The sequence below is a fragment of the Ochotona curzoniae genome, unplaced genomic scaffold (genome assembly GCF_017591425.1).
Source record: "Ochotona curzoniae isolate NIBS_2020 unplaced genomic scaffold, NIBS_Ocur_1.0 contig_2321, whole genome shotgun sequence".
Lineage (NCBI taxonomy): Eukaryota > Metazoa > Chordata > Mammalia > Lagomorpha > Ochotonidae > Ochotona > Ochotona curzoniae.
The window spans coordinates 22,257,802-22,270,201 of NW_024465421.1; the positions used below are offsets into that span (position 1 = coordinate 22,257,802).

The 12,400-nt window shown below is 50.9% G+C and overlaps 1 protein-coding gene across 1 annotated transcript in view; it reads right to left on the reverse strand.

The window, feature by feature from the left end:
* The window catches only part of CUNH16orf96 (chromosome unknown C16orf96 homolog), a 28,781-nt gene that overhangs the window by 14,573 nt on the left and 1,808 nt on the right, over window positions 1-12,400 (reverse strand). The window contains exons 2-7 of the mRNA XM_040973732.1: window positions 9,330-9,434; window positions 8,218-8,298; window positions 8,009-8,095; window positions 6,836-7,910; window positions 3,526-3,611; window positions 3,162-3,272 (exon numbers count right to left, since the gene is read on the reverse strand). Coding sequence (XP_040829666.1) covers window positions 3,162-3,272; window positions 3,526-3,611; window positions 6,836-7,910; window positions 8,009-8,095; window positions 8,218-8,298; window positions 9,330-9,434 — 1,545 coding nt within the window. The remainder of the gene's footprint in view (window positions 1-3,161; window positions 3,273-3,525; window positions 3,612-6,835; window positions 7,911-8,008; window positions 8,096-8,217; window positions 8,299-9,329; window positions 9,435-12,400) is intronic.

The following is a 12,400-nucleotide window of genomic DNA, read 5'->3' on the forward strand; positions in this document are numbered from 1 at the left end:
CTGGTTGATGGGGTCAGTAGTTGCCAGGCCTTATCCTCCAGGGTGCTTAACCGATTCCTCCTGCTTACCCAGGCATGCTCAAAGTGCTGGCTATGTCTGGCTCCACCTGGGCTAGGGCTGGGCCTTGCAAACCACTGACAAGGACCGGGGACAGGAGGGAGAGCCTCATGGTAGAGCTGGCAGAGCACTATGGGTCGGTCCTGGGAAAGCGGGCAGTCTGGCACCTCATGTAAAAGACGGTCCTGAGAGTTCCCTCATCCCCTCCTCTACTGAAAACTTCAGAAAGACACCTAACAGCCAGGAAGTGGGCCTGATCAGACACCGATTGGCCAGTGCTTTGACCTTGCATTTCCAGCCTCCAAGACTGAGGAATAAAAAATGCCTGTTTAAGTCCCCATGTCTACAGTGACTTGTTATGTCAGCCAAACAGACTAAAACAGCAGGCAAGAATTCTAAAACTTTAAAACATCTATTGCCATTGTGCTCAGTGACATAAAGAAAAATATACCGGAAAAGTGTGAAAATACAGGAAATCTCAGCAGACAGAAAAACAAATTTTTAAATAGAATCAAACAGAAGTTCCAGAATGGAAAAATGCAGTATCAAAAATTTTCAAATGGGCTTGCTGGCAACAGAGGCAAAAATAAAATAAAATAAAATAAAAATCTGCATGACATAGGACAGGATCAAGAAGAGTCCCAGGCTTGGTGTGATGGCTCAATGGGCTAAACCTCCTTCTGTAAGCACTCAGATCCATATGGTGCTGGTTCATGTTCTGATTGTTCCACTTCTGATCCAGCTCTCTGCTTATGGCTGGGAAAGCCAGGGAGGACAGCCCAAAGCCTTGGAGACCAAGAAGAAGCTCCTGGCAGCCATTTGGGGAGTGAATCAGCAAATGGAAGAGCTTTCTATCTGTCTCTCCTCTCTGTTAAACTGCCTTACCAATAAAATAAATAAATAAATAAATCATAAAAAAAAAGAGAGAGAGAAAAAATTTTTAAAGATTTTTTTTCTATTGGAAAGTCAGATATACAGAGAGGAGGAGAAGAGTAAAGATCTCCCGTCAGTTGATTTCACTCCCCAAGTGGCCACAATGGCCAGAACTGAACCGGTCAAAGGCCAGGAGCCAGGAGCTTCTTCTGGGTTTCCCACATAGGTGCAGGGTTGTTCTCAACTGCCCTCCCAGGCCACAAGCACGGAACTGGATGGGAAGTGGGGCTGCTGAGACACGAACTGGTGCCCATATGGGATCCTAGTGCATGCAAGGTGAGGATTCCAGCCGCTTGGCTACCACGCTTGGCCTACTCATTGGTTCACTCAATGGCTGGAGCTGAAGCAATCTGAAGAAAGGAACCAGGTGCTTCCTCTGGGTCTCCCATGTGGGCGCAGGGTCCCAAGGACTTGGGCAATCCTCTACTGCTTTCCAAGGTGGAAACTGGATTGGAAGTGGAACAGCTGGGACACAAACTGGCATCCATATGGGATGCTGGTGCTCGGAGATAGAGGATTAGCCAGTTGATGCACTGCACTGGCCCCAAGAAGGGGACTTCCTGTGGAGGTGGAACTGTTCATGCAGCGATGGGCTATTGGTCCCAAGAGCGCATCAAAGGCAGCAGTTAGAGCTCTGCAGAAGCGGGCATTTTGCTGGGTGTGACTCATGCTCCAGCGGGACACCGGTCTGGCAGGGACAGGAGGGTTTGGTTGCTGACAACTGTGTCCAGTCTCGTGAATGCTCAGTAACGGCTGAGCATATCAGTAACTGACTAATGGGGCTTTCTCTTGCCAATGGTTTCATTTATAACATTTTCATGCAGATGTCCATGAAAGTGGGTGACAGTGGCAGGGTGGGTTTCTTCCCTGTTCCACACACTAGGACAGAACCATGGCCTCTCCATGTCTGCTAGAAAGGCTGCTCGCCTCTGGCAGCCTATCTGCTCATTCGCAATCCATCTAACAAAGTGTGTTGCATACAAAGCTGTTTTCTAGGATCTTCCAGAGTTAAATTTTATATAAGAAATTAAATCTTTATGTAGGGCCTGGTGCGGTGGCCTAGCGGTTAAAGTCCTCGCCTTGAGAGCACCAGGATTCCATGTGGGCACTGGTTCTAATCCCAGCAGCTCTACTTCCCATCCAGCTCCCTGCTTGTGGCCTGGGAAAGCAGTCGAGGACGGCCCAAAGCCTTGGGACCCTGCACCCGTGTGGGAGATCTGGAGGAAGTTCCTAGATCCTGGCTCCGGATTGGCACAGCACCGGCCATTGCGCTCACTTGGGGAGTGAATCATCAGATGGAGGATCTTCATCCTGTCTCTCCTCCTCTCTGTATATCTGACTTTGTAATAAAAATAAATAAATAAATCTTTTAAAAAAATCCAAAACCATGGTCCCGGCGCGGTGGCGCAAGTGGTTAAGGTCCTCGTCTAGCATGCCCGGGATCCCATATGGGCGCTGGTTCTATCCCGGCAGCCCCGCTTCCCTTCCAGCTCCCTGCCTGTGGCCCAGGAAAGCAGTTGAGGACGGCCCAAAGCTTTGGGACCCTGCACCCGCGTGGGAGACCCGGAAGAGGCCCCTGGCTTCGGATCGGCACAGCATCAGCCGTTGTGCTCACTTGGGGAGTGAATCATCGGATGGAAGATCTTCCTCTCTGTCTCTCCTCTCTGTATATCCGCCTTTCCAATGAGAAAATAATAAAAATAAATCTTTAAAAAAAAATCCAAAACCAAAACCAAAAAATCTTTATGTAGAATCACAGAGAGAAAGGGACAGATACAGAGAGATCTCCCATCCACTGGTTCACTCCCTAAAGCGCTGCAGCAGCCACAGGGGGGCCGAAGCCAGGAGCCAGCGGGTATCTCCCATGGACAGCCATTTCTGCTACATCCCAGGAGCATTAACAGAAAGCTGGGTTTGAAGCAAAGTGGCTGAGGTTGAAACTGATGCTCTGATGGGATATCAGGGTCACAAACACAGGCCCTCTGACGCAGCACAGTAACTCCCAGGCTACACTCCTCTCCCACTTTGTTTTCAATTGATAACAACTAAATGTTGGCTCTGTGGCCTTCAGTGCATCTTTGTGTCCTGGAAAACTTTGGCTAGGATCTTAATGTTCTGGTGACTGGTTTCCCCTTTGCCAGCCCCTCCTGGGCTCATCCAGGCCTCCAAACCTTGAAGTCATCCAGGCGGAACTGCAACTTGTCCACGGCACTGCCCAGCACCAGGTAGTGACTCTTTATGTCCTCAATTTGGTGGCCCCAAATCTGCTCGAGCTCCTTCTCCTAAAGAGGGAAGCCACAGGCAGGCAAGGCCTCTGCATCTGCGGCCTTGTCACAGCCAGCAGGCACCCGAGGGAGGGCCAGATCCATGCACTGTTCATCTCCCAGCCAACATCCTCTCCCCAGGGAGACCCCCACCCCACCGCTGCCTTCTCAGCCGCATGCACTTCCCCAGCCCCTCCTCAGGTACAGCACAAAGCGCTGCCCCCACCGGCCTGCAGGGTCACCCCAGCACACGGTCGGCCAGGATACTGACCTGCAGCCTGGATTTCTGAAGGCTGCTGACCTTCTCCTGCAGCGTGTCCATGGCTGATCCAAGCTTGGAGGTGTCATTCATCTTAGCTGCAACCAAAGGGGGCAGGGCATTGCTGCAGGAATGAGGAGGGAGGAGGAGGGGCTAGCATAGCTCCACCTGTGGCTGCTGTGAAATCCAAACACCCTGGGTCTGGCGCAGTAGCCTAGTGAATAAAGTCCTCAACTTGCATGCCCGGGATCCCATACGAGTACCAGTTCTAATCCCTGTTGCTCTACTTCCCTTTCAGCATCCTGCTTGTGGCCTGGGAAAGCAGTCGAGAATGGCCCAAAGCCTTGGGACCCTGCACCCACGTGGAAACCTGGAGGAAACTTTAGACTCCTGGTTCCAGATTGGCTCAGGTCTGGCCATTGCAGCCTCTTGGGGAGTGAACCAGTAGATGGAAGACATACATCTGCCCTTCAGATAAAAATAAATAAATCTTAAAAAAAAAAAAAGAAATGGAAACACCTGTCTGCAAGGTCATTTTAGATTTCAGTAGCCACATTGGCCACCATCCATTTATGGAGTGAAAGGCCAAAAAGGATAGATAGACAGATAGATAGTCAGCCTGCCAGCCTTGGGACCCTGCACCTGAGTGGGAGACCCAAAAAGAAGTTCCTTGCTCCTGGTTGCTGATCAGCTCAGTTCGGCCCATGGCAGCCACTTGGGGAGTGAAGCAGAGGATGGAAGATCTTTCTATCTCTCCTCTCCGTAAATCTTCCTTTCCAACAAAAAAATAAATAAACCTTAAAAAAAAAAAGAAACGAAAATGTATTTTATGGAAAATCTATGTGTAGATTTCAAAGTTGTTTTTTTTTTAATTTTAAAATTTATTTTACTTTTTAAAATTATTACATGGTTGATCAGGGTGAGAATGATCAAGGTTTAGGGAAAATTGGGTGAATTCGTTACTTCCAAATTTGCCATTTCTTGTTCCTGGGGGAAGGGGAGAAACAAAGGGCAAAGTTGTTTCTTTTTTTTTTTTTTAAAGATTTATTTTTTTTAGACTTATTTATTATTATTATTTTTTTTTATTGGAAAGGCGGATATACAGAGAGGAGAGACAGAGAGGAAGATCTCCCGTCTGATGGTTCACTCCCCAAGTGAGCGCAATGGCCGATGCTATGCCGATCTGAAGCCAGGAGCCTCTTCTGGGTCTCCCACGCGGGTGCAGGGTCCCAAAGCTTTGGGCCGTCCTCGACTGCTTTCCCGGGCCACAGGCAGGGAGCTGGAAGGGAAGCAGGGCTGCCGGGATAGAACCGGCGCCCATATGGGATCCCGAGCGTGCAAGGCGAGGACCTTAACCACTGTGCCACCGCGCTGGGCCCCAAAGTTGTTTCTTTGCACTGAAATTTATCCTTCATTTTCATCTTCATATAAACTTTTACCCTATCTTTAGTTTGTTGTTTTTGTTTTTGGTAACAAAAAATGGGTGTTAGAAGGAGAATTTGGGTTATGATTGCTTTGTGTGCCAAAGTTAATTTTTATTTATGTGGAAGGTAGAGTGGCAGAGTCAGAGGGGCTGGCATCACGGTGCAGTGAGTTAAGCCACTGGTATCCAACGCTGGTATCCCACGTTTGAGTGCTGGTTAGCGTCCCCACTGTTCCATTTCTTGCATTTATTTTTAATTTAATGTTTAATATTTTATTTTTATTATTTTAAAAATATTTTTTTTCTCAGAAAAGCAAATATACAGATACAGAGAGAAATATCTTCCATCCATTATTTCACTTCCCCAAGTTGAGCTGATCTGATGCCAGTAGCCAGGAGGTTCTTCCTGGGTCTCCAAGGCTTTGGGGCCATTCTCTACTGCTTTCCCAGGCCACAGGCAGGGAGCTGGGTGAGAAGTAGAGCAGCCGGGATATGAACCAGTGCCCATATGAGATCCCGGCAGTTGCAAGGCAACGGCTTAGCCACTAGGCTATTGCTGCAGGCCCCTCCATATATGATGCATCCCCTCGCTAATGTACTTGGAAAGGTAGCAGCAGATAGACCAAGTGCTTGAGCCCTACCCGCTTCTGGGAGACTCAGATGGAGTTCCAGGCTCCTGGTGTTGCTTTGGTTAAGTCTGAACCATTGTGGCCATCTGGGAAGTGAACCAACAAGTAGAAGATACATTTCTCTCTGTCTCTCTCTCTCTCTTAGTCTTTGCAGTAAGTTAAATAAATAATCTTGAGAGAGACTGATTGATTGGTTTCCCTCTAATGTTTCATAACCTATGAAAAACAGTATGCCAAGGCAGAAGGCAGGAACGTGGGCTTCCCACGTGAGGACAGGAATCCAAGCACTTGGGCCATGATCTGCTGCTTCCTGGGGTACACGTTAGCAGGAAGCTGGACAAGAAAGACTGGTGGGACACTCTACTATGGAATGTTTAAGAAGTGGTTTAATTTGCTGTGTCAAAATGATCTTCCCTTCGTGGCATTTTAAATTTATTCCTCTCTTAATGATAGCTGTGTACTAGTACACTCATTGAAATACCTATGGTTCTTTATGGTTATGTGAATGAAATACAACATTTTTTAAAGACTCATAGAGTAATGTCAGGGATAGTGTCATATATGGATATGACTCGGGTTGATTCAACTGTTGGACTTGTCTGAAAGTGAAACAGAGAGATAAAGATTTGCAGAGTACAGGGTGGCGATCTCAAAGTGGGTTCCTGGGGGCTACAGCATTAGCACCAGCATCATGGAGCATAAGGAAGAGATGTAAATTCTTGGGCCCCCCACACACCAATTGAGTCAGAAAATTGGCAGTGGAACCTAGCAGCCTACCGGGTTGCCTTTGGATCCTGAACAGAGTGCGAGGTTGTGAACCATGGTCCCACTGTCCACTCCCTCATCATGACTGTGAAATGGGGGTACGGAACTATGGGTGCCTTTGCCACTGTGCCTGGGCTCTTCAGGGATGAATGATTTTGCTCCTTGTTCCCAACAAAATACTGGGGTTTGCTCATTGTGTTTCCTTACTGTGGCTGATCTAGACCTATACAATACTACATATGACTGCTAAAGGGGCTATGGAAGGTGACGTGCCAAGGAGTCGGCTCTGCATGCCCCTTTCCTCCTAAAGTGCACCTGCAGACTCCCTGAGACCTCACTGCACATTTATTATAAAGGGATAGACTAGCAAGACACTGATGCTGAAGCCGAAGGAAGCAATCGCCAATGACTAATGACAGATTCTGTAGAGAAACCCAACCAGTGGAGGGAGGGATCCTCAGCGTCACCGGGTGCCCCTCCTGGGCTTCGGCTGAGCCAGGCCTACCTAGATACAGCAAGCGCTGCTGAAGTTCGCTGGATAACCGTGAGAACTCTTCTTTCAGTGAGTCGTGTCTGACGGAAATCTGGGCTATGTGGCCCAGGGACTTCTTGACAGCCCTCCTCTTGTCGTCAGGGGACACGGCCTGCATGGCTTGGAGCAGGGCTGTTTCAGCTTGGTACAGGGGAGAGGCCATCTCTGAGTCTTCCAGCTCTTCACTATCGTCACTGAAGGTCAGGGAGCCTGTTGCCCCGCGGGATGACCCTGCACCCAGAACATCTGCATACACGTGGAAGGGTCCAGCTGCAGCTGTTGCTGAAGCGGCAGCAGCAAGTTTGGTGGCTGGCACATCCTTGACGTCCCTGACTCCCCTGGCAGCAGCCCTTGCGGCCTTGGCGGCTGCAGCTGCATAAGCTGCAGCTGCAGCTGCAGCAAAGGCAGCAGTGGTTCTCACCGGCTGCGTGGGCGAAGGCGGGACCTTCGGCGGCACTTTCTTGACAGCCTTTTTCTTGTGAGTCTCACCCTCAGAGCCTGTCACATAGTGGGAAGGATATTCACCTTGCCTCTCCTTGATAGTGGGGAGCTGGTGGGCCTCCCGCTGGCTAGGGTGGTAGGGCTGCACTGGACGAGGCCATGCAGAACCCAACTCGGTGGCTGGGGGTGGAGCCCTAGAGAGCTGGGATGGAGGTGGCTGCAGCAGTTCTAGTGGGACTGGGTGGGACTGGAATAAGCCTGAGGCCAATGTAGGCAAAGTGTCAGCTCTGGGCCCACTTCCAGATGGCAGAAACCATCCAGGTGGTAGTGGCCAAGTGCCTGGGGCAGGTCCAGACCTAGGAGCTTGAGACTGGTCAGACCCCAGGGCACTGCTAAGAGGAACCTGGTAGCCAGATTCTTGCTCTGGTAGGAGCTCTGGGGCCTCGTATTGCCAGGCGGTCTGTAAGCGCATGGGGCCTTGGCCGGGCTGTGGGACGAGGTGGTGGCGGGCAGCTTCGAGGTGCTCAGGTTGCATGGGGCCACTGTCTAGGAGATCATCCGGGATGTCCCATGTGTCAGACAGGTCCAGCTGGAGTGCAGCAGTTTTCTGCAGGAGAAGAGCTGAGGGGGCTGGGCTGGCCTCCCCCTCCCCTCCATCACCTACCCTTCCTCCTACCATGCTCCTCTTGTTCCTTCTTCACTTACTGGGGTAAACATGGCCTCGTGGAGGCTGCTCCACAGCACCATGTCCTCGCGTTTTGGGATGGCGCTGATCTTGTGCTGGACAGAAATCTGCAGGGGGCAGGGGGACCTAGCTGTGATCCTGGAGGGTGCCATCCCCTTCAGCAGCTTCCGGTGCACGCCACCCTCCCCCATTTACAAGGGAGTGGGAGGCCAGGGGCTGTAGTCCTCACTAATTCTTGCCACAGCAGGCTCATCTTCTGGTTCTGCGCACTTAGGTCTTCAAGCAAGAAACCCAGACTTTCCGGAGGGAACTGTGAAAGGGGCCAAGGAGTCCTTGAGCAGCAGGCGGAGGTTCTACTCTCAGGCCTCTTGCTTCCCACTGCTCCAGGTGACCAAGCGTTTGGGAAAGTGGCTGGAGCTCAAGGTCAGGCCCCACTCAGGAAGTGGGATGAAGGCTCCATGGGGCATGCAAGTGTGGGGAATGCTGAACTTCATCGTAGGACTTCTCTGAGCCTTGAATGGGCAAAAGCACATGAAGAATCTCCAATAGGAAGCCAAGAAGCACTGTTTTTCAAACACCTTGGTCCAAAGGGTCCTTTTTTGGCATCTTAGGACGTGCCTTCCCGAATGCCCTCCCTGCTCCAATGAGAGCCACGCAGCCTAAGACGGCAGCTCCTTCTCAGTGTCACTGAGGAGCAAACGTGCAGGCAGACCTGTGGATCAGGCTAGTCGGGGTAAGCTGTTAAATTTCAGACCGACCAGCAGACTGGGATGGCAGACTGATTTAGAACCTGGTCTGACTCACAACTGCTGCTGGGGAGCAGCACGCCTCAGGGAGTCTGTATTATTCTGGGACATGGCAGGGGGTGAGCACAGGTTTGGAAGTTAGGGCTGACGCCTACAGAAGGAGTTAGTGTGTCTGCACACGCGAGCTCATCCCACTTTTTTCGGTGTAGACAGAGCTTTCTACAGGAAGATGAGGCTCTCTGTTTCTGTTCAGCTGGTGTAGGCTAAGGTGGAGCTGGCCAGATCCGGGGAGAAACTACTTGAGAATGAAGCCACTGCAAGGAAGGTGACACGGACTGACTGTGGGGGTCTGGGGGCGGGAGGCGAGTTGGGATGATGCCATGAGTCATGAGCACCCAGACCTGGCTGTGTCTGAAGGCATCTGGGCTTTTCAAAAATGAGACCCTAAATGTTCTTATGTTCCCCAGGCCAGGGTAAGCTGGGTCTCTGCCCTAACACAGAGCAGGGTGCAGAGCTCAGGACAGGCCAGGAGGCCGTCCACTTGAGCCACCAGAGGTCACAGCAGCATGGCCACGGAGGGAACCCCAGGCGATACCTCTCCAAACATGTTCTTCAGCATGTCCACATCCTTCCTCAGAGTTTCTGTGGTGGCCTTGAGTGCACAAATATCAGTGAGCAAGTCCTGCAGCGTCTTCATGGACTGAAGAGGGAGGCAAGAGGGGAGCAGGTGAATTAGTGGGTCCCGGGACACATTCTGGATTCCCATCCCAGGCACGAGGTGGGTAGCAGAGGGCACCTGGGGAAAAGGCCAAGATCTGTTCTCTTCCTGGGACCTCTGTCCTTGACCCACAGGTGACATGGCTGGACATAGCTGAGAGCCCCAGAAAGCCTTCCTTCCCAGAAGCCCACCAGAGGTTTGTGGTAGCCCCGTGCAGGCACTCAACACTGGTACAAACTTGCTCATCCTCCTTCTTTTATCTCTCCTGGGAAGGCGCTTCAGGAAGGCTACACCTGAGCTAGGAGCCAGCACATACAAAGGCCTTAGGAGACCTTGCTGAGGGGACAAGCAGCTAGGCTGGCCCCAGCCCCACAGGCATGTAGAGCCTCAGGGGTGGGATTGCTAACACTCCCCTCTCGCCCCTGCAAAGGGCGCATCTGAGAGCACCTCAGCATCAGGGAAGGAAGAGGAAGACACACTCAGTTTCTATCAGAAACTCAGGCCCTGACTCTCAACAGAACCAAAGCTTTCAATACCTCTAAGCTGTATGACCAAACTCTCAAAAACCAACATACTGTCATTTTACTTTGTGAAACACATAATAGGTGCTTTTCTGGTTTTTTTTTGGGGGGGGGGAGGTTGGGACTGTAGAAAGAGGTGGCAATTTGAAAATCAGAAAAGCAACAATGAGGTGTTAAAATTCCATGAGACTTGGAGAGCATTGTGGCACCGTGGGGAAAGACTGGAGCTCACAGCTTAATGGAAACAGTGGTCCTAACCTATAAGAGTTGCCATTACTCGGGCCCGGCGCGGTGGCGCAAGTGGTTAAAGGTCCTCGCCTTGCACGCCCCGGGAACCCATATGGGTGCCGGTTCTAATCCCGGCAGCCCCACTTCCCATCCAGCTCCCTGCCTGTGGCCCGGGAAAGCAGTCGATGACGGCCCAAAGCTTTGGCACCCTGCACCATAGTATCGGCCCGTTGCGCTCACTTGGGGAGTGAATCATCGGACGGAAGATCTTCCTCTCTGTCTCTCCTCTCTGTATATCCGCCTTTCCAATGAAAAAATAATAAAAATAAATCTTAAAAAAAAAAAAAGAGTTGCCATTACTAATGAGGTCTTTGAGGAGACACACAGAGATTTCCTCAGGCAGCTTTCTGAAACAAAAGCAAGCATATACTTAGAGTCTGGAATAAGGCTTTTCACCAAGGGCAGGGTTGCAATGCAACTCAAACCTCACCCTCTAGGGGGTGCTGGTGCACAGACAGGCATGAGAAGGATTGGCTGGGACCAGAGCTTAGGTTTTCTAACCAAGCAGTCCTCAACAGTGGGTAGTAGACATTGGGCAAAGTCTGGGGACAATTTAGGTGTTCCTGGGACCTACCATGTAGAGCCCAAGGGTGCTGCTGAACATCCTACAAACCCGAGTAACTATCTGGGCCAAAGAGGCCATGGTACTGAGATCTAACCCTATGCCCATCACACCACAAAAGCCCACAGCAGCATGCTAATCAATCACAGCACCCCTTGTGCCTCACCTGTGGGTCCCCCCAGGCCTCCTCCCCGTGAGAAGAAGCCACCCTAGGGTCTAACCTACTTTCCTAGCCATCACCTTCCCTGCCTGGGTTAGGTACTAAGGTGAGATGGCTGCTGTTTCCCCAACCATGACCAGCATTCCATGAGGGGTGCCTAGTAAGGGTGGCAGAAAACACTGACAAGAGGCAATCCACAGTGAGGGAAAGGGGTGCAATCATGTGACCCCACAGCCCTAGTGTGGCACTTGCTCTGTGAGTCTCACTGGCTGACAGACCAGCTCTGTTCTGCCGCTTGTGCCATTCCAGAAGCAGCTACCACAGCAACCCCCTTCAATGTGCCATTGTGGTAACCCTGGCAACCTCCCTCAGGTTGGGACAGGCAACATTCTCAACCCACAGGGATATTCCTCGGGTGTACAAACAGTCCTCTCAGAGCCACACAGCCAGCTCCCAACCTGTCCGCGAGCCTTTTGGGAGTGTCACTCTCTTGAGATGCTTAGGACACCTGAACATTCTGGAAGCCAGGCAGAGGGTGGGGGTGGGGCTGGCACCTTGCACAGTTGTATCTGCCAGTCCTGCTTGCAAGATGCTTTGTAACCTGCCTTGTCTGGTGCTGCCACAGCCGCTCCAGCTTTGTTCTGGTTCCTATTTATATGTAGAACTGCATCTTTTCTCCTTTCCCGCCTTTTGTCCCTCCCTCCAAGAGGTGTTTGGAGACACACACACACAGACAGACCAGGATCTTCCATCTGCCCTTCACTCTCCAGATTTCTACAAGGAGCAGGACTGGGCCAGGCTGTTGTCACCAAGGGCCAAGTCAGCCATGTGGTTCAACTGGCTATTCCTCTGCCTACAAGGACCAACATCCCATATGGGCACAGGTTCATGTCCCAGCTCTCTGCTCATGGCCTGAGAAAGCAGCAGAGGATGGCCTGAAGCCTTGGGACTCTGCACCTACCTGGGAGACACAGAAGAAATTCTCCTGGCTTCAGATTAACTTAGCTTCAGCCATTGCGGCCACTTGGGGAGTGAATCAGCAAGTGAAAGATTGATCTATCTATAGATAGATCTTTCTATAAATCTGCCTTTCCAAGAAAAATAAATCAGTTTAAAAGAAGAGTTGACACTCTTCTTATTGAAATTGAGGAAAAATTCACTTAGCATAAGTCATTTTTTTAAAGATTTATTTTTATTATTTTTTTATTGGAAAGGCGGATCTACAGAGAGGAGAGACAGAGAGGAAGATCTTCCGTCCGATGATTCACTCCCCAAGTGAGCGCAAGAGCCGGTGCTATGCCGATCCGAAGCCAGGAGCCTCTTCCGGGTCTCCCACGCGGGTGCAGGGTCCCAAAGCTTTGGGCTGTCCTCTACTGCTTTCCCAGGCCACAGGCAGGGAGCTGGAAGGGAAGCAGGG